At 41.1% G+C, this 24,634-nt stretch overlaps 1 protein-coding gene across 3 annotated transcripts; it reads left to right on the top strand.

The window, feature by feature from the left end:
- The first annotated feature begins 542 nt into the window (after positions 1–542).
- WEE2 (WEE2 oocyte meiosis inhibiting kinase) lies at positions 543–24,030 on the top strand. 3 transcript variants are annotated; one of them, XM_073238323.1, is made up of 11 exons: positions 543–661; positions 7,369–7,565; positions 9,312–9,366; positions 11,232–11,404; positions 12,571–12,692; positions 17,744–17,890; positions 18,457–18,564; positions 18,686–18,771; positions 19,535–19,705; positions 21,378–21,520; positions 23,039–24,027. In XM_073238323.1, the coding sequence occupies exons 2-11, from the start codon at positions 7,465–7,467 to the stop codon at positions 23,193–23,195; spliced, it is 1,263 nt and encodes a 420-aa protein (XP_073094424.1). In that variant the 5' UTR covers positions 543–661; positions 7,369–7,464; the 3' UTR covers positions 23,196–24,027. The 3 variants fall into 3 exon arrangements, 2 of the variants coding, with proteins under 2 accessions (XP_073094424.1, XP_073094423.1); XR_012132075.1 differs by lacking the exon at positions 543–661 and adding an exon at positions 2,065–2,409 and having other exon boundaries at positions 21,266–21,520; positions 23,039–23,173; XM_073238322.1 differs by lacking the exon at positions 543–661 and adding an exon at positions 2,065–2,409 and having other exon boundaries at positions 23,039–24,030.
- Positions 24,031–24,634: the final 604 nt, after the last annotated feature.

Raw genomic sequence — 24,634 nt, 5'->3', positions numbered from 1 at the left:
GTGGGACAGCAAAAGCCGTGAGCCCATGAGCCCATGAGCCTGAGGCAGCGTGCGCGCCTCAGGGCTCCCTTCGGGCCATCGAGGTCAGCTGATTGCTGTTATTCTACTTCCCAAGTGGGGAGTATCCTTTTTGTACTTCTCATTATTACCTTTCTTATTCTGAAGCCCTAGCCACAGTCATCCACTGAGTGACAACACAGGGAGGGTGAGGGGTGCCAGCTTTTCATAGAATCACCCCTGATAGCTTGAGAGCCCCTCCACCACCACGGCTTAGCTGCCTCCCTAGGCAAAGAGTGTAGTCATAAATAAGGGTAACGGAGGCTTCTAGCAAGGCAGACTGGAAAGGCAGGGGCTGGTGGTAAACACAGCCCGGTCTACCCGGGAAACACCCAGTAAACCGGCCCCTGTGCCCTGTTGGCCAGCAATACGCTCGGGTTAGTCCTATACTGCGTGAGAGCCCAGCCACCTGCCGCTGGCCTGACCAGCCTGGGCCTGAGTGTGATCAACACCAAGGCTGCAGTGAAAGAATTCGATCACGTGGCCTGCTGATGTGCAAACTGGAATCTCAGTTAAAAGCGATTTCCTTGCTAGTAACCTAGGAGCCGTGATCCTGTGGATGCCTCTGTTTCAATGGCCCTGTGGGAAGCTGAATCTCTGACAGGTGAGCAGTGAGCGACTCATGCTGTGAGCTGAAATCCCCCCACCCCTGCTGAATGATTCGGGCAGGTTTGTGCGGGCGGAGGAGCTAGAGGAGGGCAAGGTGGGACTGGGGTGTGAGCGCCTACAGATCGTTGAGCACCAGGAGGCTTTTCACTGAAAAATACTTTCTATCCCCCCAGTTAGTTTTCATCCTCGTGCGTTCAGGTTGGAAATGGGAAAGGAGAGAGGAGAAAGGGGTCGAGGGACTGATAAGGAGAGAGAAAATGGAAGAGGGGTGCCCGGTAATGGGTACCAAAGACTGTCTAGAGAAGGGAAATTGGATTGGCTCCACTCAAGACCCCACTCACCCTCAGCACCTCTCCCTCCAGGTCCATGTTTGTAATGGAAATAATTCCTTGAGTCCAGAGTCTCCCCTGAGGGTACCGAGGGGCCCATACATGTCATTTTACTTTTCTTGGATTGCCTTTCACACAGTTTCTCCTATAAAGAGAGATAGGTGATGCTTTTTCTCTTCTAAGAGGTTTTTACTCTTTCTGTGGGGGCCTCTCTATGAGTAGGAAATTGAATAACATGTGTTAAAGATGTGTAAACAGTAAGAAAACATTTCACAAAATTAGGCATTTGGGGTCAAAGTAATTGCCATTTTCAAGTGATACATATCTGCTTCCATGTGTTGCTGATCTTTATAGCCTTTGTCAGTTAAAAAATTTGTCTGATTCCTTAAAAGCTTTAACTGCTGATACCTGGGAGTGGGTGGAGGTGTTGTGGGGTGGGGGAGGCGCGCCTGAATTAGGGCATACGTCTTTGGCAAAGGTCTATAGCAAGTCTCCACTGGGTAGATGAACACCAGCCAATATATGTGTGAGGCTGTTTGAAGATCTGTGATATCCAGGTGATGCTGAATTGTAATTCTAATTCTGCTGTTAGCCACTGGGTGGGTGGCCGGTGGAAGAGAGGAGAGGGTAATCTTTCTAAATGGCAGGTGTAAAGGAGTGGAAATAACTTCTTTCCAATCATGAGCCTGTTCCCAAATTGGCTAATGGGTATTTTTAAAGCCATGCTAAATCAAAGGAATTCACTCTCTGCCTAGCGTTTCCTAGCACATGGGTTCAGAGAGAACACATGGGATATCCAGAAGCGTTCTTTACATCAATTGGATTGAACTGCTCAAAGCGTCACCGGAGCTCTGTTAAAATCAGAATGGAAATAAGGATAAGCTGAGGTCTTAACAGCTCTTTGGTACTTAAGGGAGAAAACTAGCGGTGCATCTCCGTGTCGCTGTTAGTGGGCAGAGGGAAGGGCAGGCTGAAGTTGAGGGACGGGCTCCCCTCGTTCCTCCTGCGGGGTGGGAGTGTTCCCTGCTCAGAGGCCTTCTTGGCTGTGCATTAAACTTCTTTGGCTGAGATGGACAACAGTGGAGTGAACAAGGAACCAAAGCAGAAATTAAACTTTTCCTGCGGTGAAGAAGAGACTGAGGCGGAAGGGCAGAAGGAGGCACAAGAGAGCAGGAAGGCTCAGAGCCAAACCCCAGAGAAGTCTGAGGTGCAGGATTCAGAGGCAAAGTTCACACCTCCCAGGACCTCCCTTAGTCATGTACAAGAACTCGACACATTTCAGGAAAAAGGCAAAGTGAGTCCAGATCAGATTTTGAGGACTCCCGTGTCAGACGCTCGCCAATGCCCTGAAGCACCAGACCAGACAGAAAACAGGAGTAAGCTGATCCGTTGTGAGAGTCCCTTCACTCCCAGAGTAAGTAAGGCGGGGGGAGGGGAGAGACCTGAGTGTGTCAAGATCTGTGTTTCTTCAGGTCAGCTGATAAAGAGATGCAGTCATTTATGTGTATCTGACAGGGTTGCCCCAAAGGCTGTGTGCATCCTCAGTTACATGCTAACGAAGAAGAGTTTAAAGTCCCCTGAATATAGGACTCACTGTCTTGCCAGCTGTCTCTCAGAATCATTGGTGCAGGTCACAAATAAACCTTGGGTGGGAAAAAGCTCCTAGTTGAAGAATATCGGAACCAGACGGCCCACTGAGATGTAGAGCCCAGCTCTGCGCTGCACATGTGAGGAGATCGAGACCTCAAATGATCTAGCTCAGCCAGTGGCAGAGACAGGCCCAGGAAACTGATGGCTGGGCTTAGACTATTGTTCTTTCCTTTATACCGACTGGCTCTTTTTGTGATTATTTGCTAATGTTTCCTAATATAAGAATGTTCACATTCGCTGTTTGAACACATTCATGTCTCTGTGGCTGCTCTTCCCAGAAGGAATCTTCTCCCTTCCTTGATCTAGCGAAGTACAGGCTCTTCTATTAAATGTGAGCTAAGATGTAACTTGTTGGTACTTCTTTATAAACGGGATAGCAAATAGGGAAAGGTCCCAAGTAGTTCACTATTCCTTTATTCTTGCTCTGATTGTTCTCCTATCTTATCTGTCATGTTATTAAAGCCAGGGTTGGGGCAGGAGTACCTTGAATACACTGGTGCCGTGGCGTGGGAGCCTTAGAACTGTTATCAGCTCTGCTTTCTGCTGGCTCAGCTTGAGGTACTTCAGAGCATCGTGTAACATCTGTGCTCTGATGGTGGTACAGTCACTGTCAGCAGGTCTCTAATTCCTGCTGAGTAGGGGCACCACAGCTACCAGGGAATACCAGGCTTCTTGTCTGAATTGTAGGCAAGCACTCTAATGTGCTCATCTGTGGGTTTTCAGTGGTCCCAACCACAACCAACCAATCAATCATCCATTTTTTTTGAGACCCCACTGTGGGCAAAGAGCATAAGACACAGTCTCTGCTCTCCAAGAGCTTACAATCCTACAGAGAGAGAGGGAGAGGAGGGTAAAGTAGATGTGCCTATAGGCATTATGTGACAGGTGCTTCAAGAGTCGTCGGGGTCTCTGGAACGATTGCTTCTAAGTGGGGTGGGAGTGGCAGCTCTAAGTGGGCAGGAGAAGAATAAAGGTGAAGGCAGCACATGAAGGGTAATTAAGATGGTATGGTTTCAATGTATGTATGTTGGGTGGTGTAGAGTGAGAGAATGTGGCTCTGAGCAGGAGTACATAGGCAAGAAAACATGACATGGTATGTCTACTTCATTCATTCACTTAAAACTGAACTGAACACCTTGGTATGCTCGCAGACCCTCTGTTGGCAAACCACTTACTACCTCAAAAAGTGCCCATAAAATGAATCAAGATAAACAACTGGAACTATATAAGTTCAGATCAGGTATGCTCGAGGAGTGGTGGGGCATGATGACAAAGTGGGAATGAAGTCTCAAGACATCAGGGAAGCCTTAATTTCCAGTTATAAAATAAATACGTCATGAGGATGAAATATAACAGCACAGGGAATATAGTGAATAATATTGCAATAACTTTGTATGGCAACAGATGGTAACTGTACCTATCATGGTGAGCATTTTGAATGCATATAATTAACTGCTATGTTGTACACCTGAAACTAATACTATTCGTCAACTATATTTCAATCTTTAAAAATTGCTTACAAATAGATGAAAACAAAAATCACTTCCATAATAAAAAGGTAAAACAAAAATAAGATAAAAAAATAAAACTCTTTCCAAAAAGGAATGTTTGACAGCGGTCTTATAGGATGAGTTGGAGTTAGCCAGGTAAAGAACTCAAGGCCAAGGGAAAGGCACCTACCAAGTCATGGAGGGGAAAGACCATGCTACAGCTGGAAAACTGCATGTTATTCAGAGTGACAGGGGTCCATACACGAGAGAGTGCAGGCAGTGAGGCCAGAATAGGTAGGCAGGAGGCAGGTCCAGATTTTATCCTGCAAGTGTTGAGACAGCCATTAAATGGCTTTGATCAGAAACATTTTTGAAAAGTCATGATCTTCATCCGAAGGATGGAATGGAACAGGAGTGATCCTGGAAGCAGGGCAGGACTCACAGTCGATCTGTTGAGAAAGGAGAAAGGCCTAAACTAGGACCATGATGGGCAGAGACAGACTGAGAGACATTTATGAACTGGCAGCTGACTTGATGGAGGGGTTGAGGGGAATGGAGGGACCTAGGGTGCTGTGTGAGGCTTCTTGTTTGTTTGAGTAGACGGTACCTTGAGTCAAGAGAGGTGACCCTAGAGGATGTACAGGGTTGGAGAAAGCAGACATGTTACGTACATCACTGGAGAAATGGGTCTGGAGTGCAGGAAAACTAAGTTGAGATCTATATTTGGATATCATCAGCATTCAGGAAGTTGTTAGGGCCATTCGTATGGATAAGTTCAAGTAGCTTGAGTACCAGAATAAGAAGAGAATGATCCAAGTTGGGAATCCTGGAAATGCAAATATTTGAGTGACAGGAAGAGTACAGAGCTTGGAAAGGAGACTGGGAATGTACAAAGTTTATAAAGAATGTAGTTCGGATCAGGGTCAGAGGAGAAAGGCCAGGATGATGATAACTGGTGATGTTATGCTAAAGACAAGGATGCAGAGGAAAGGAAGATGGGCTTAGCTCAGCCTTGCCCAAGTGACAGAACTAGAAATCCTGTGAAGTAACTTCAGGTCACCTTAAGGACCTCCTAGACAACTTATCTAGAGGTAGAAGAGCCTCCTCCTGAGGTAGTAGGTCCCTGTGGCTAAATGCATTGAATTCTAGTTGATGACCACTTGATAGGAACGTTGCAGAGGAAATTCAGGTATCAGGGGACTAATTACCAACTGGGCCTTCAAAGTCTTTCCTAGTCCCAAGACACTATGCTGTTGCCTATTAGTGTGAGGTCGCCTTCTCCTCTCACTATCTTCAGAAGTAAAGGACAGATCCCCAAATTTCCTTTCTCTCTCTCAATCATAGGTAACAGAGTTGTTAATTATGGGATTAACTATAGTCCCTGGAACACACTTATATTCTCAACACATCATCTTTCCAGAAATTTTCGTTCTGCTTTACTTTCCGGGCAGAACTTCCTTTTGTGAATCTTGTTCCAAACTATGTTCTCTTAGATTTCAAAAGAATTACCCGTGATTCTACCAATAAAATCAATATTAACATATCTTTCCCCATATCATAAGTGGAACTCACAAAGTCTATCAGCTTTCATATTTCCAGACTAAGAGTTCTGATACTGTCTGCCCTAGTATGAATATTTTTCTTTCCTTTTATCTGAAAATTTTCTAGGCCCTTTTAGTTGTCTTTGTGGCATAGCACCAGGATTATGAGCAGCATTCAGTGTGCACATCTCACTGTTTGCTACATGACAGACGCGTTTTAATTTCCTTATGAACATCAGCCTCACAAAAAGCTGTTTCTCAGGGAAAGATTTGCTATAATTCTAAGTTCATTTCCTGACTCGCACTGACAACTGAGGAATAATATACAGCATAGTTGTACTTACCTGGAACAAATACTCAACCGTTACAATAAACTTACAGGAAAATAGTGAGTTTATTATTGATGGCTTTGACAATAACCCCAGGGTCATTCCCCTATGACCACTAAGACATATGTAAAACCCTTGTAAAAACTCTTGATTCCAGCAATGACATATTTTCTCTCACTTAAAAAAGTTAGATTATTGTGTAGGCTCTATAGCTACCTCCATTTCTGCTTATATCAATCATTTAGTGTTTTGGAAGGTTCAATGGTCATTGTTTGCAGCCTCACATTCTTTACATTTTTATATAGTGAGTCATCTCATAGTCTTACTTCTGCTTCTATACTGAAAAGTCATGGGCAGCGACTATCAAAGCAGCAGCACTCTTTTCAAAAGAGCTTCACAGTACAATGATTACGCTATGAGGTTGTAGCACGGCCCCCGTTCTGCTGCTGTGCTCTGGAAGATCTGTAACAGCCATTCCTCTGGCCCCGATACTAAGGTCAGAATGACATTCTGCTGTCTCATCAGAATTCTTTGTCTTTGACCTCTTCCCACGTCCTTTGGTTTTATTCTAACTAGGTTGTAGGGCTATGTTCTCTTTCTGTACCCTACCTGGACTGGTAAGTCTTACACATTTTCCTATTTATCAGTATGCTACTCATAGCCACTGCAAAGCCCTGAATCTGAAGGGCTCAGTGTGTTATTTCTCAGTTTTTTTACCCCACTTCATGGAACCCTTAGTATTGGAGGCCATATTTTAAGTGGAATTGGAGGCTTCTTCCATGTTTAGATAGTCTATGAAATCTTTCCCCCACAAAGTGATCACTTTTGAAACATTGATGAACTGCTGACTAATGGCCTGTACAGTCCTTTGAGCTGAAATTCACCTCCTTGTCCCTCAGCCTCTAGCCCAACATCTGCTGCTTAGTCTGCATCAAACAGGTATTTGAGTGAGTAATTGGGGGGAAGTTAAAGTATACACTTTGAGAACATAAGGTCCAGGTCTTCTGGGGTCATTTTCTTTTGTCTAAGCTTAAGAGTCATCTTCCAGAAGCTGGAGGTAGGACTAGATGTGGTGGTTTTCATAGCGGGCTATGGGAACTGCCCAGGGGGAGGGGGTGGAGCGTGACAGAAGTACAGATTCCTGTGTTGATCCCTTGAATCAGAGTAGCTAGAGGTAGTCTGGGATTCTGTATGTTTCGTAAGAGAACCAGTTACTATAGTTTGCAGAGAGTAACCTGCAAGGCCTCTTTCAGCAATAACATTCCTTGGTTCAAACAGTAACTATCTAACGGAAGCAGACAGAACCTTTTTTTTTTCTTTTAAATGACCCCATTCTGATTTGCCTTTTGTCATCCTCATTCAGGGCCTGCTCAGCCAGTCGGTGATTTCTCCAACAGGGAAGGTCCCCTCCCGAGGCTCGAAGCATTTGAGGCTCACACCTGTTCCCCTCAAGGATGAGATGACCTCGCTGGCTCTGGTCAATATTAACCCCTTCACCCCAGAGTCCTATAGAAAACAATTCCTTCAGTCCAATGGCAAGAGGAAAACCCGAGGAGATCTGTAAGTGTGCTGTTGCCTATGACTTTTCGGAACCGATCTTACTCTGGTCAAGTGGGAAGGAGAGTGTTAGATCAGGAACTAGACCTCTATTTGAATGAAACTGGCATCACGTTTACACATTCCCTCCTTCCTACCTGTCAGTGTTGGTTTTAACTTGCTTTGTCACAGAGATTCTAGCATCTTTTCATTCTGAAGTGGATTGTAAGGCACCTTCTCTATAAAAGAACAGGAGAGAGCAAGCAACAGAGCTCTAACTTCCACCAGGGAGTTGAATGGGCTGTGGAATCACATTCACGGGGTCTCCTTTGGTAACAGAAGGCTGGCAGCTGGGGACAGAGTAGCTCACACTTGAGATAGTACATTGCTCTTTCCAGCCTGGCTTGTGTGACTGGTGATGGCAGTTGCAGGCCAAGGACCTGAACTACACTGTACAGGTGATGGAAGATGGGCTGAAGAGAAAATGATACTGCCACTTTTGGAGGTGCCGAAAGTGGAAAGGCAAGCTGCATACTCTACGAAGGCCACTGAGTGGTAGAAATTGTCTAAAGTTGGTGCCTATTGCTCAGGGCTGTTTCTTTAATATGTCTCGTCTATGCTTTTTTATAGAACGAAAGCACCTCTAAAATGGACGAGTCAAATATGCTCATATGTACTTAGCAAAATAAATGCACAGCTAACAATCTGAAGTTTGCAGAGTATTTAATGTGTTACACTGAGTTGTTTCCCTTGGGATCAATGACTGTATTATGGCCAGAATAGTTGTCTCAACACTGTCTTCTGGATCTTAAGTAAAGAAGACTTCAGCATAAGTATACCAGTCCACTTTTCTTTTTTTACCAAGGATTCTACTGGTTTTAGCTCTTTAGGATCCCTTGTAAACCATCAGAATTAAGGGTACCACCTCTCACTGAAGCTAGCTGAAGAAGACAGCTAGTTTGAATTCCTGGCTCTGAAGGTGGTGATGTGTTAGTCACATCACTTAGTGCTTCTGATAAGGTATTTTTTTCTCCATTATTTATTGTGCTGTTATTTGATAAAGTACTTAAGAACATTGTATTTAAGTCACAAATGTCCAGTGTCAATTTATATCTATGAGTTTAATGTCCTCCACTGACCATATTTCTACCCTGTACTTCTCCAGAAGAAAAATTTACAGCTGGCCGATCTAGAAATTGCAGTCTTGCCTAAAGATCCAGAATGCAGCTGCTCACGCCAAAGAGGATGTTTGTCAGGGACTTCAGCTTATTGAAAAGTAACTGAAAATGTCCTAGCCTGGTTTAGAGCTCTTTCCGCCGTACTTACAGGCCACATTTGGGGCTGGGGGGAGGTGTGGGAAGGGGAGTGCTGGAACATGGCAGCCAAGAGCACTTATGGTCACACACTTCTGGGCACTCCCTGGCCTCCACTTCTCAGCTTACATTGTTCTGTCTGCCTAAACCCCCACTCCTTTCCCTTAGCCTGTTCCCACTCATTCTTACAATCAGCTTACATAGCCTCTCATTTGTGAAAGACTTTTACTCTTGAAATAATTAACTGGGCGCTGTCTTTGGTGTCCTTTCATATCTTGTTCTTATCCTGTCCTAGATTCTTAGATTGAAATTTTGTTTATCCTCATCCTCAAACATAATTTGAAGAGGGGAAGGAGTTGCCATAAGTGTTTACTCTTATAGCCCCAGAACCTAGCTCCGGATCAGTAGGTGCTAATCCTACATTGCTGTCACTTTTTTTTTTGTTTGTTTTTTTAAGTGAGGAGGAAGCTGGTCCAGGGGAAGGCAAAGTAGAACAAGGGCTGCCTGCCAAGGTGAGCGTAGTTCTTCCGGTTCAGCTGTTGTGACATAGTCATTTCATCCTATTGCCCTATTGCCTTTCTTTGGCTCTCCCCTTTTAGGAGATGTAGTTGAGTTTATCTGGACTCTCATCAGGGCCTATATTCTTAGCTAGTTGTTACTTTTTCAGACAGTGTCTGATACATATGCTGCTGAATCATTTACCTTGGGGTGTTTTTAAATTAGAGCTACTGCTTCTATCTTTGGGCTAGAGAAAAATTCTATTCTCATGGGGTAAAGTGAAGGGAAAAATCAAGATATTTAAGATCCAAAAATGGAAAAACAGAGCAGTGAAAAATGGCATAAAGCCAGAAGTTTACATGTAAAGTTTTAGCTCTTAAATGTGTCAATATCTATTGGTTTTTAAAAAATAATGTTTATAACCTTTTATCTAGTATTACTCATTTGATAGTTGATAATCTAACTTAATAAAATACTACTATAAATATTATTACCAAAGATGTTTATTGCAGCTTTAACTAGTAAAAAAAAAAAGAATGCTAAATGTCCAAAAATAGAAGAATGGCCAAGAAAATAATAGTTTAAAGTCAGTGGAATATTGCATTGCCATTAAGATGTTTCTGATCTCATGAAAACAGGCCTATGCTCAATGTTCAGTGCTCAAAAGGGTGGGGAGAGGTCAGGACTGGGGAGTGATGTGGATTGTAAAGTGGCTTATTTGGTGTCTAAGATGAGGATGGGAAGGTAGTGGGTGAGGATTTGGTACGTGGCCTTGAAGCCTCTGATCAGAAGTTTGGATTACTTGTGGGAAACAATTAGGCATGTCTGATTCTACAGTATCATTCTTCAAAAATAATTTTTACTTTTACAGGAGATGGAGAGGGGGCTAGTAGCTCTAGCATATCCAGACATGGAGGAAACAGAGTTTGAGATGAGCTAAGGACAATGAAAATAAGCGTCTTCCTGATGAATATTGATTGCAATTGGATGGTGAAAATGAAGAGCCAGTTAAAGATTTTTGAAAACTCAAAGTTAGATGAAAAAAACCTTGCTAATGGGGACATTAGGAAAAGATGACTTGGTGTAGATAGATCAGCTTGGACTGGGATTCATACACATTTATGGACATTGTTGTCCTTATAGCTATCATTTTCTGAGAATTACTATGCACTCAGCATTGTTCTAAGTTACACATACATACTTCCTCATGTAATACCTAAAAGAACTGTGAGGAGTAGCTGCTATGATCGTCATTTTACAGATGAGAAAACTGATAGAGGAATTCAGCCATTTGCCTACAATTGTTGGCCAGCTGGGTAATGGCTGATGTTGCTAGTTGGCCAGTAGGGGGAGAGGCTACTCCTGAGCGCAGACTGAAATAATTTGACCATTTTGTTCTCCAGCCTAACTTAAAGGCAAATAGGTTTATTCAACTTGAGATGAAAACATCAGCAGCCAGAGTGGGAGACAGGCAGACAAGAGTAAAAGGAAGGTGACTTTTCTTTTAATATCCTCCATCCAGATCCTAGCCACTCCTTCTGTCACTCCTTGAGGACAACAGCTCTGGGTGTGACTAGTTGTGTTTCCTCTAGGAACACACAGAGAAGAAAAGTATGGCCAGAGGAGACGATGTGGAAAAAGGCATAATATAGAAAAGAACGGCAGTACAGAGCTGAATGGACAGTTATAAAGAATACAGAGAAGGTAGTCAGAATTTGGGGAGGTTCTTTCTACCATCCTGTTGCCACAGACAGAATCCAATGGATTTGCCTCAAAAGTCTTTTTGAAAACTTAGAGACATTTAGGAATATAATATGCTTTAATTTTATTGCTCACTATATGTTAGAATTATTTTAATTCTTTTCCTAAAATATTTTAGAGATGTGTTCTACGAGAAACCAACATGGCTTCCCGCTATGAAAAAGAATTCTTGGAGGTAGAAAAAATCGGGGTTGGGGAATTTGGTACCGTCTACAAGTGCATCAAGAGGCTGGACGGGTGTGTTTATGCCATAAAACGCTCCATGAAACCTTTTGCAGGATCACCAAATGAGTGAGTACCTTTGAAATGTATTGGAAGTACAAGCTTGGATTCAGAAAGCTGTTTGTTGTCAAAACATTTTAAATAATAGCACTGATGTCATTAAAAAACATACCATTTACTAGTTTTTAAAAAATCGCTCCCCCTCCATTGTGTGTTGTCTTACATGACCTTTCTGGATTTTCCAGATCAGAGAGAAGTAATTTCCTAAAATATATCATGATCATTTGGGATCATGTTGTGTTTTTTCATGGTTCTCGTGACTTTTACTGCTGGTCTTACTGCTTTTATTTTATTGAATAGATTTATGGAATGATCTGGTGCCTATTTAATTCATCAGAGATATTGCCAAGTAGGAAGTTATTGTTAACTCACTGTTATTAATACTTAGCATTAATAATGAACTCAGTGGTCAAGTTTCAAAGACTATAAGGACAAATTAATAAAAATGTAAATTTCATTCCCAGAACTAATTGTTCAAAAGTTCTTCCTTTTCACAAGGAAAACACATATTTTCAGTTAGCCAATGCTTTTTACAAACTATGGGGATATGATACTTAATACGCTGAATCTGAAATTATAGACCTTAGAATTCTTCACTGAAATTCATCAAGTACTATATTTACTTTTTTTGTATTGGATTTCCAGTACCATAATGAATATCTCTCCCCAAGACTGAACCTGGACTACATTGTGTTGCCCGAGTTTAATATTGACTCAAATGACTGTCCAGCCTTCACAGAGAAGATAGAGGGCCCATCCCAATATCTACAATCACATCTAGGTGGCCTTTAGTGGCATTCTTGTTTAGCCCAACAAGGGTTTTTTATTGATACAGTGAAATACAGATTCAAAGCCTGACTGCGGTTGAGGTAGTAGCCACCTGAGACTCCTCTTTACATATGCCATGTTTGAATAAAAATAATCATGGACTTTGGCACCAGGACCAAGAGTTCTGGTCTTAGATCTTCTATCATCGACTTGACCTTAGGCCAGTCACTGAACTTTTAAAGCCTTCATCCTTGCTACTGTATCTGACTGAGTAGCGATGAGGATTAAATGAAATAACATAGTAAGCAAGCATTGAGTATTCAGTGTTCTTCCATTGTCTTTTAAAATAAAACACTTGTATGTATACTGTCTTGATTCATTTTTGTCGATGCTTTTCTGTCTCTTAGGAATTTGGCTTTGTATGAAGTTTATGCTCATGCGGTGCTTGGCCATCACCCCCATGTGGTCCGTTACTACTCTGCATGGGCAGAAGATGACTACATGATCATTCAGAATGAGTACTGCAACGGTAAGTGTGTGGACCAGTATCTACAGAGGCGGAGATGAACTTACAAGTCTTCAGAAAAAACCTTTGCCTTCTCCATGTAGCTTATGCTAGGTATAGCAGAGTCTATGTTATTTTAAAAGTCTGTTTTATGATTTTGCTTGGAAGCAGTGAGCTGGAGAAAATAAGTTGAAAAGGAATTTCAGGTTTATGCTGTTATGTTTTTTCAAAGCTGATGTGTTAACTGATACGTAGAAGCTATTATTCCCTTCACACTTAATACTTAGAAAACTTTGACCCTTGTGGTTTAAACGGGAAATCATCCTTTTTGCCATTTGCTAGGTGTTGTAAAAGAGGAAAGTCATAGTCCCTACCATTTGGGGGGAGGGATAAACTTACACAGCCAACTTTTGATTAATTTCAAGTGGATTTCTGAGTTTGAGGATTGTTCATGCTTCTTGCTGCTGCTTCCTTTGAGCTTTAGTATTTTCACAGAGTAAGAGGATGGGGTGGGATGCTGGGACCGAAATTCAGTGGCTTCAGATAGATTCTGCTAGGTTTTTCAGGACCATATATACACAGTAACTGGTAAAACCCTTTCTGGGTTACTTAAATCACAAAGAGTGGTCCTTTGGTTTAACGTATTTCTAATATATGTTTAAGAATTGTCCACTATGTCTATGTTGACATAAAGCCATTATGTGTTCTTGGAAATGTTTTTCACCAAAATGTTCAGTGGTAGAGTAGAAAAATGCTACCAAGTTGAACATAGCTTGCCATCATTTTAGGAGTAGCAATCCATACTCTGGCCAGTAATATGGGAATACTGGACAACAACGTTCCTCTTCTACCAACTCCACTCTCCCCCATATACAAAGCCATCCCAAGTTTCTTTAATAGTATGCTCTGTCTCTTGAGTAATTTTAGTAACCACCAGATCACTTTTAGTATGTAATGTCCAGCCAGCCTTTGAGGAATGTTACTGATGATATAGCTTCCTCACTATATAAAGGAAGAAGTATACATATAGGTAATTAAATAGCATTATGAAATGCTAGAAATAGAGAAAATGGTATACACATCCTACACAATAATGATTTGGCACTTTCCATATTGTTTCCTTAGAGCCTTGATTTGTTTATAGCCCTTCTGTGAACTTCATGGGGCATTTTCTCTAATAAGCTCACCCCCAAATCCCTTTTTTCCAAGTCTCTTTGGGATTAAAAAATGGACTTTCTCCTTGTGATTGAGAAGTTGAGATGTAATCATTTATGCTTCCTAATTCTTATCTTAACCTGAGATTCCCTATTCTTTTTTTCCTCCCTCTCTCTGTAAAGAATGGTTTTATTTCCATGAATTTCAGCTACCAACAAAGATAATACCAAATAACAAGTTAATCAATAAAGCAAAACAAAACTGATTTTTACCTGGTTTGAGGTCATGCAGAGATTTCAACTTAAAAAAAAAAAGATGGAGTGATTGTTCCTATTATAAATCTCTTTAATTCTTTTCAACATTTGAATGCCTTCTATGGACTGAAAACTGTGTTAAGCTCTAGGGTGAGATAAGGTAAATCTTCAAGGAGCTTTATTCCATTTGCTCTGTTACAATGAACACACAAGAGACAATTTGGTGCAAAGCCAGATATACAAATACGGAAGAAGTGTTTAGGGAAGATGAATGAGACCAAAAGGCAGCCTGGGGTGGTGGAATGGGCCTGGGCTTTAAATTCAGCTGTGGGTTCAAAACCCAGTTCTGCCTCACACCAGCTGTATGATCACTGGGATGTCACTTAATCTCACTGAGTAAAGAGAAAGTAATATTTACCTAAGGGAGTAGTTTCAGAATTAGCAACAATGTATGTCAAATGACAGCACCATGTCAATACCCAATAAATATATAGGAAGAACTGAATAATAGTTGTTAGTAGAGCAGCCTGAGAAGATCTCATAAGGAGGTAAGGAGACCTTACAGAAGATTACTGGAGTTGAAGGAAGTAGAGGGAAGACATCCTGTTAGGGCAACAGCACCCAGGCAAAGGGCATGTATTGAGAGTGGGTCTGATCCAGCAGACAGTAAGGAGAGTAACAGGATGGAGGCGACCCCTGGAGGATGAAATAAGAGCAGCAGGTAAAGTGTGAGAAGGCTAAGAGAGGGCTTTGAAAGCCAGGCAGTGGGTTCTGTACTAGCTGTGACAGACTCCAGGGAATACCGTCTGTTTATTCATCACGGTGGTCTCACTTCACTGAGTACACGCCAATTAAAGTGTAACACTGATTTATCAAAATATAATTCCCATACATGGAACCTTTCAAGTGTGAACTGATCATGGAAAATAAAGCATGCCCTTATACCTTCTCCTATATATGATGTACTTATGGAAAACCCAAGTTGAGACTTTGCCCTGTGGCTCTAAATAAAGGATAATAAGTCTGAAGTATTTATGAGGTAGCAGAATAGCGGTGTCTCATTCCTTCTATTGCCTGCCCACCTAGGTCTCCTACCCCTCCTTCTTTCTCACCTCTTCTTCCTTCTCATGCCCTGTCTCCCATGCCCACCTTACCCCTGTACCCCTCGCCTGCATAGTGGTCAGGCTGGAACATGTACAGTTATGGTTTTAATTTAGATTATAAAATGACTTAGATAAATTAGATTGTAACTAGTCGAGACTAGTAGTCATCTCATTTACCATATTGTCACTCCTGAGCCCTGAACCAATCAAATGTTACTTCTTTTCACCCTTGCCAAAATCCCCTACAAGTCACCTCTGGGTCAGCTCAGAATTCTGAAGGTTCTCCAGTAGTAGGTTGATTCTGCTACCATCCGGATTTTAACTGATTTAGGAGTAGATGATTAATCTCCTCCTAAAGGCAGTATTTTCTTGTGATGTCTTCTGGAGATTTGCAGAGCACGCTCCCCTAGAACAGTGGTTCTCACATTCGTTCAAGTGATATGATATCCAGAAGTCCTCTGTGGAACACCATGGATGCTGATTATATTTTTCCACCAAGCAAGGAGCTGCTTTACCAGCAGAAAAATATGCTTGTGTGTATAGGTAGCAACATCAAGATTGTGAGAATACAAGTGAATGAACAAAATATCCTATTGAATTGTTGGTCTGCTTTTTACACTTTACTTTTGGAAGGCATTTGCTATTTGTTTTGGTATCTGTAGTCCTCACGAGCAGACAGGAAAGCATATATTTTTCTTGAGTTTTTTTTTTCTTTTCCTGCCAAATGGAGATAGTCCCTTTATTTTATCTAAAAGAAGGAATTCAGCAACTCATCTCCCAAAGGTAGCATGGGAAGAGCTGTCCACAAGATGGTATTTGTCTCCTGGGGCACAATGCTGAAAATGCAGGGGCTGCCTCCACGTGGTACCTTGGTTATAGAGTTGAGGCTCCAGATTAGCTGGGTGAGATTAGTAGGGATGAAGCTCATAGCTCATTCATTACTGCTGTGTCTGTAAACACATGTTTATTTCCTTGTTAATACTCATTAGTAAAGAACAGTTAATTATGCTTTCTGTAAGAGATACACTATCAGCTTTGGCTGTAGCAAAATAAGAATATTCTAATACTTTGCCTGAATGGGTACTTTTCAGTAACTTCTACTATTGTTAATTATTACTTGGCTAACTTCTATATTACCTACAGAACTCCTAAGTAATTAAAAAGCTCTGCTAGAGCTGGTCTAGTTACCCTTACTAAATACCTGCAGCTCTTCCGGGGATGGGAAAGATCTTTGCTTATAATCTAACAGAACGGATTCCAGGGTTCCTAAGTACCCCCAGGATGCTGCTTTCCTTCCATACCTTCCATGTGGCCCTTGAACCAGTCAATTCCCTCTGTTGCCAGGATACTCATTCAATTCAGAAAATATCTGTTACATGCCAGACCTTGGGAAAGTGAAGATGAATAAAAGAAGCACTGGGCCAGTAAGGAAACAAGAGTTCCAGTGGACATGCGGGCCTTGGACGCAGGCTTCCCCCTCCTCGCCACACCTCATGACCTCAGCTGCAAACGTAGTCTCGATGTCACTTTGTTTTTGACGAGCTCCAGCATGCTCTTCCCTTGCGTCCTCTTCTTTCTGATCAGTGTCATCCGGAGTACATATATTCTTTTCTAGGGAGATTCCCAGGGGAAAAAACCTTTACCTTAGTTAGCCTCTTTGTGCTTCTGAACGGGGCTGAATTCTTCTCCTTTCTGAACTTAATTACTTAACACAACAGATCAATCTTTGAATTTGATTTTTACATAGGATACTTTTAAATCTGAATTTACTCAGGGAAAAAAAAAAGTCATCATATCAGATCCTCTTGTTCTGAAATATACTTCAAGAGTGGAGCCATAGACTTTATAACTGCTGGGAGACCCAGGACTTTATAATTTGACTGAAGAGGCTGCCAATGAATGGAAAATGATTAAAGGGTTCAGATGCATTCCAATACCTTAGAGCAGAGATATCCAAGATCAGATAGTCAGATGAGCCCAGGCCTTATTTTTTATTGATTAACAGTGACAGATCAAGAGGCTATAGTTAATGTCCAGATACTCTGACTCAAATGGATTAGGTATTTATTGAGGTCTTCCATTTTCCTTGGGTAGCATCATTGGATGTTCTCATTTCATGATATATCCAATTGAATTGAACTTAGAATCAATTACAATAAATTACTAATGACCTATAATTACTAGCTTGACAGTGACAAGGAATTAATCATTAACACCAATAGTAGATATATGACTGGCCTGCCTGGCCTTCTGGTTAATAATTAGGTAAGATTTTAAAAATGTTTCTTGTGGCATACTCAAGATAATAGGGCCACATATTGGATACCCAGGATATGGAATTTTCTCTTCTGTTTGAAAAGCCCCGTAATTTTTCTTACCAGCATGTCTGTGGTACACAAGGGAAATGTTACGTTTTGCACTGACACTGAAATAATCTAGACTTGTTGGACTGAGCTCATTCATGAAGAATTTATTAAATATTTACTATGCTTTTACCTATAAGATAAAGACTCATACCTTTTCTCTCATTCTGCGGGTGCCACTGTCTGTTGTTCTTTCCTAGGTGGGAGTTTACAGGCTGCTATATCTGAAAACACAAAGTCTGGCAATCAATTCCAAGAGCTGAAGCTCAAGGACATCCTTCTGCAGGTTTCCCTTGGGCTTAAGTACATCCACAACTCGGGCATGGTGCATCTGGATATCAAACCTAGTTAGTACAGTTTCCCTGGCTCTTCTGGCAGGATCCCTTTCGTTGACCCTAAAAGATTTTCAGTCAAGCCATTTTAGCTGTTTTTCCCTGGGCAGGGGACAATGAGAGAAAGATTCTACCTAGACAGTGAAAAGTATGAAAATAAGTATTTAGTTTGCTGTGTGGATAAGTGACAGCAAATCCTGACTGTATTTAGGACTATACTATATTCTTCCTAATTCAGCAGTGATCAAAGCGAGCAGAAATGAATGATGTGGGTACTCATTAAGGTGAAATTCAAGGAAATGTTACTATTTTGTGTTTTTTGCTCGCTTCTTTGTTTTGAAGCCATGAGCCTTTTCAGAGGATGGGGTGTGTTTAAGGCCCACTTTCACTGTGATCGGTATTCTCAATCCCTGAGCTGTTCAGAAGTGGTGTGACAGATTCCTTGGATGGAAAGAAACTTCGGTTGTCTTGTTATATACACAGACTGGGGGAAGAGGGGCTGAAATGTCAAATACAGAGAAGAATCTTCGTGATAAGAGAGTTTAGGAATCACTGCTTACTTCAATTCTGTATTTTCTCAGGTAACATCTTCATTTGTCATAAGATGCAAAGTGACTCTCCTGTAGGCCCAGTAGAGATTGAAAATGAAGTGGATTGGTTTCTCTCTGCCAATGTGATGTATAAAATCGGTGGGTCTGCCTTATACCCTGAACTGTGTGCTATGTTCCTATAAAATTTATATAATGCCTCCTTTTCAGTTTTAAGAAAGACATGCTTTAAAGAGCTCTATTTCTTTTTTTCTGTTTTTAGGTGACTTGGGTCATGTGACATCAATAAGCACACCTAAAGTGGAAGAGGGTGATAGTCGCTTCCTGGCTAATGAGATTTTGCAAGAGGTATAGGCTAGGGAAGCGGGGGGTATTTCATACTCTGTTGAACCTCTTGATTTTCAAATGAAGGTGCACAGTGCAAGAAATGAAAAGTATATATTTATAGTTAAGATTTTTATTATCCCTTTTCCTATTCAGAATGGAGACCAAAGATAGGGGAGAAACATTTCCAAAACACAGTGAGGATGAGGAAAGCTGGCTCGATCATGCATTAATCAATATTTGTACTATTCTTTTTAAATGTCCTTTGTTTCCAGTACTTCTTGGAATTCCTACACCCACAGATTGCCTAGTAGGAAGGATGCCTTTACTGGTGCCATCCATCTTTATCAGGCTACTAACCTGATGAGAGTACCACCTGCTCTGGTCACTGACATGACCGTTAGTTATCGCCTGCTTTCTAGGATGTCATGGAGTGAGGCCTACAAAGGATATAACTTCCTCCAGGGTGACCATCAGGAAAAGCCAAAGAGTCTTTCCTATCCATGATCAGCCAGTCTCTGCTTCAAGCCTCTTCGGGCTTGACAGAACAAAACAGTTCTAAGATTCTGCCTTAAATTCTTAAGGGTACAGCAGTGTTAATCAGGTGGATTTGTGTTCTATCCTCTGTCTTCTCTGGAAATAAACCACTAACCACAGTGGTATTACCTTGCAATTGTGTCTGCTTAAGCTCGCAGGCATTCAAGTTAACCTTTCTTACTAATTGTATTTTAGACTGGACGCTCTCTACTCGGCAAACTCACTGGCCTTCCTGTCTTCTGTTTTGCAGGATTATCAGCACCTTCCCAAAGCAGACATATTTGCCTTGGGACTAACAATTGCAGTAGCTGCAGGAGCAGAGGCATTGCCCACCAATGGTGCCACATGGCATCGCATCCGCAAGGGCCACCTTCCAGACATTCCTCAGGAGCTCTCAGAACAACTTCACAATCTACTCAAGGTGATATTTTAATGAGATGAAGTGAAGGTGGAGATGTCTGTTTTTAAAAAGATGTAATGGCAAGTAGGTGGGGAAGGGGAAACAGAGATGTTGGTAGTGCCATCAACAGAAGAAAAAAAGGACTCATGACCGGAAGCCCAGAAAAGGCACAGGACAGATTGAAAGCTTCTCAAGGAAACTTAAGAGGATATCACTAAGCCTTTTTTGTTACAGTTTTAAAATCCTGTTACATTTTTTATTTGCCCTTCCCAAATACCCTGTGAGGTGAGCACTTTAGGAAAACAAGGCTCAGAGAAGTTTCTGGAATTGTATTCTCACCTTTGATGATTGATTAATTCAAAAATCAGACCTAGTCTTTTTACTCTTATTTTAGGGTTTTAACTATGATAACTGTAATATTACTAAAAAATTGAATTTGAGTGTGTGGAAGAAAGCACAAGCAACTATATTGATTAATGACTGACAATACCACCAATCATTTGAGCTATTGGAAGAAAGGTAAAATGTCAACCCAGGAATCTATGTGTTAGTTGTATTCGATGATATCTGAGTATGTATAGGACAGGAAAGGAAGGTATTACACTGACACAGAGAGATACAAAAAAACCTACACTGTTGAGAAGCTTAGAATTATACTAAGAAAACAAAATGTATATGTAAGACTTACTTCACGGTTTAAGGAAAAGGATCAGTTAGGATCCCTAAAATAGTCTTAAAAATATATACTTTTTGGAGATTAGAGTTTCACAGTTTATCTGAAAACTTCAAATTTAGTTACAAACATGTCCTTAATCCTCACTTTTGCTTTCCCAAAAGAAAGGTTTCACAGTGAACCCTTGCTTCCAGTGGTTTTTGTTTATAGTCTAATCACCTATTTCTATGTGTGAAGTGCTCTAAGATTTAGCTTCTACTTACCAAGTGCCTCAGGGCTTGCCCTGTGCTGTGTAATACATACATGTTATATTAATAATAATACAGTTTTCACAATGGTCCATAAGTTGAATATTGTTATACCCAACATCAAGAAAGGGAAACTGAGTTTCAGCAAAGTTAAGTAACTTGCTAAAGGCTACATAGTAAATGGTGGAACTAGCTTTGAACATTGGTCCCCAGGTAGAAGGTTCAGTGCTTTCTTCACTATATGACATTGCTAACTGTTGGAAATAATTACGTATATTCTATTCTATTCACTTTATATACAACTGCTACTGGAAGATAAATGCCATGGAAATACTGTCATGATGGAGCATCCTTAATTAATTTTATGTGAAAAATGAACATGTGCAGAAATGAAGCAGACCTAGGAGCTGTGTAACCTGGGTTTTAGTATTGGCCTTATCAATGAATTGGACAAGTCACTTTTTATCTCAGGACCTCAGTTTCTCCCTTTTTAGAATTAAGGCATTAGACTAGTTAATTATGCAACTAGCTCTAAATATGTTACTTAAAGACAAAGGTATGGATGAATGATGCCCCTGGACAGGGATGCCTCAGAATTCTGAGACTGAGACTCCTGTTTCAGGTGGAGCTAAGTTTTTGTGATTTCTTCCCCCTGCACAGAGAAGAAGGTGTCACAAACCCACCAGCAGAAGCTGGGTTGGCGTTGGCTTGGGTGGGGAGATCTTCTCAACAGTGAAGCTTCTGTTTCCTTCCCTTTGGTCTACATCATCAGAACATGATCCACCCTGATCCAGAGGAGAGACCTTCGGCAGCAGCTCTGGCCATAAGTCGAGTTCTCCGGCCCTCCCTGGGGAAAACAGAAGAGCTCCAGCAGCAGCTTAACCTGGAAAAGTTTAAGACAGCCACACTTGAAAGGTAGATTGTGGATGCTGGAGTCTAGAAAGAATCTATTTGTGTACTACTCACAGGGATAGGACTGGTCTGCTGTGTCTTCTCTATGGGTTTAGTGGAAACATTATAATACCGAGGTGCCTGCCCACAAAGAGACTAGTAGGATGGGGTTGGCCTCCCAACCTGGTCTAGACTAGACTGCTTGTGAGAGAAAATTCCAGTTAATGCAAAAGAAGCAAAGTGAGAAATACAAGGAAATACAACTGGTAAAGAAAGCTCAGTAGGATTCTGACAACAGGTACACAAGTGACTGGTGGACGGTCACCGACTGCAAGATAACCCTAGTTAAGGTGGGACAAGACCCACTTTAGAAATCCATTACATTGCAGGGACAGGCAGATACACTTCATACTTGTTTAGAAGAAGTGATGTTTTTCTAAGTCAAAGGGAGCAGTCTGATCACTTATTCATGTAAGCTTGTATTCATGCACATATTATTTATTTTATTCTTTCATTAAACAAACAGGAGTTAATTAGGTGGGTGGGGTTGGTATAAAGGCTAGGCAATGATGTTTGAGCAGAGTTCTGAGGGCATTTCTGAGTGATCATTATATATACTGTACACTGTTGAAAACAGAAAAGGAGATGAAAAATGGTCCTCGCCTGAAATAAATTTAGAATTCCAACTTATTTTGGATACAAAATCCATCGTGGAATGATGACCTTGAAAAGTCCCCCAAATAATTTCTTGCCAATGAGTTGTGGAGATTTTAAGCCTATATTCAGATAATTCTTCCTAAGAAACCACTTAATATTTTTTGCTTTAGTTTAGGGTTCCATTTTCCCAGCTAATGAACAAAATACTTATACATATGCTGTCACAGGACTGTAAGTATTTCTTAAGGGGTGGTGTGTACATTCTGTGAAGCCAGCTATGGAGGCATAGATGACTGTCATCAGCCAGGTGAGCACCCGTCAAAGAGGTGGGGCAGGTGCCTTCTGGAAATTGTCTAGACCAGGGCTCAGCAAACTTTTCTGTAAAGAGCGAGGTAGTATATATTTTACGCTTTGTGGGCCATGTGACTTTGCTGCAGTGACTCACCTCTGCTGAAGTCATGTGACAGCAACCTTAGACAATGTGTAAACAACAAATGGGTACAGTTGAATTCCAATAAGACTTTTTTTTACAAAAACAGGTGGCCGGCCAGACTGGACCCACAGGGTGTGCTTTGTGGACTGCTGTAGCTTTCAGGCATAACCTGGAGGTGTTCCCTTATTACTATTTTTATATTTTTACTTTTAAAGGCCATTTATGCCCCAACCAGTAGGACTGAAGAAAACTGAACTGCTGTGTGTTGTGGCATGTGTCCCAGCCAATTTTTAAGATGATCATAGGAGCCAATTCTTTATTCTGTGTACAGGCTCATTTCTATAAATTACTGAAATAAAAAGAAAAACCTATTAATATGCTGATTTTGATCATAAATATTATCTCTAATTTAGAATCAAGTAACATACATTTTTTCCCTCTTGTATTGCCAGAGAACTGAGAGAAGCCCAGCAGGCCCAGTCCCCGCAGGGAGCCCACGGTAGCCCTGGAGTCTCTGGGGCCCCCACTGGATCAAGAAGCACCAAACGCCTGGTGGGAAGAAAAAGTGCAAAGTCTTCAAGCTTCACCTATGGTAATTCATTCCCATAAGAACACATTTCACACCAACGCACCTTTTACCCTATAGCTTTCAGAAATAGATACTGACCACGTCAACCTTCCTCTTACAAGTTGAAAGATTATAACCAACTTGAATGCCCCAAAATTTCTAGAGCCACTCCTAATTTGGCATTTACAGCCAAGATCCTAAAGCTGTTAAGGCCTCCTAGTAGCTATGGTCCCAGGTACAATAATTGGTAGCATTTCTTTTCTCTGTTTACTTCTCGCACTTGTGATGCACAGTGGGAAAGCACGGGCCTCCGCACAGCCAGTGGACTGAGAGGCTGCTGTGGCCGCTCACCTACCAGGGGTCCCAGGGGCTCTCCATGTACATAGGAATACAGTTTTGTTTTGTGTGAAGTACAAGTTCACAAGAAAATGCGCCTGCCTTTCCACAATGCTTCCCAAGTTATATGATGGTATTCTGGAAAGAATTCTCAGCCACTTTGAGCAAATGGTTTTTTTCTACTGTATAAGCTGAATAGAGACAGTTCTTTTCTCTGACATTGTGATTATTAAATGACTTCACCATTAAGAGAGGTGGGCAGAAATAAGACTATATATAACTTGTGATTTCTGATCTGGGCATTCACTTATGGAACAAAGACACGAGGAAAAGGGCTTGAGGGAAATTTGATGTGGTTGTTCTCCCTCAATCTATTTGCCCTGATCCTTTTGTGACTGTTATGACTGGTTTTGATGTTATGGCTGTCATCAATTTCTTCTTGATTTTACCAGAATTTGACTTTATTTCCTGTGATTTTATCATATTTTATCCAAATCCTTTTCTCTGTAAATATTTTTAAAGGAATAGAATATTTGTAAATAAAGGTTTTTATATTGTCTAAAGCCAAATACGTGTAAAGCACTCTTCATTGTAATATGCAACTAACAAAGAGTGAGAACTTTATGCTGGAAAACCATTTCACAAGTAGATAGGTAAGAGAAGCCAATATGCTGGTTCTAACAGGTCTTGACTGCAAGGCCCCGCTTCAGAGGCCCAGAAGCTAGTAATCGCCAGCCTCTAATATGCAATGATATTAGTCATAAGGTCATTTGATAACTTCTAGTGTGTCAGATTAGTGCAGATAGCCCGCTAATGGTTTGTTAGGCTTCTTTTCCTGCCTCATTTTCTTCTTCACCCTCAATTTTTAAAAGCAAATTAAGATTTTTAAAAATTGAATAAACCATTATACCATTATTTGTTCTGTCTTGGAGAAGGAATTATTTCTATTAAGTGGGATTTGGCACTCTGTATTGCCCAGTACCTTTTAAATTCATCTTTATTCAATGTCTTAACATTGAGTTAATTTATCTCTTGCATCGCCCACCTCAGCCATGCATGTCCCTTGCAATATAGTGAAAGGTCAACCATAATTTGTGATTTAGAAACAGGTATATTATTAAGCATATGCAATGTATAGACCAGA

The sequence above is a fragment of the Manis javanica genome, chromosome 6, assembly GCF_040802235.1.
Source record: "Manis javanica isolate MJ-LG chromosome 6, MJ_LKY, whole genome shotgun sequence".
Taxonomy (NCBI): Eukaryota; Metazoa; Chordata; class Mammalia; order Pholidota; family Manidae; genus Manis; species Manis javanica.
Note: the sequence above shows the minus strand (reverse complement) of the source record. Positions and strands in the feature narration are given on the sequence as shown.

Bases quoted from the DNA above. Each gene is read 5' to 3' on its own strand.
- WEE2 (XM_073238322.1), top strand. From the start codon at position 2,065: ATGGACAACAGTGGAGTGAACAAGGAACCAAAGCAGAAATTAAACTTT. The intron at 7,566-9,311 runs GTAAGTGTGCTG...TGTTTTTTTAAG, and splicing joins AGGAAAACCCGAGGAGATCT to TGAGGAGGAAGCTGGTCCAG. The intron at 18,565-18,685 runs GTGGGTCTGCCT...TTCTGTTTTTAG, and splicing joins CAATGTGATGTATAAAATCG to GTGACTTGGGTCATGTGACA.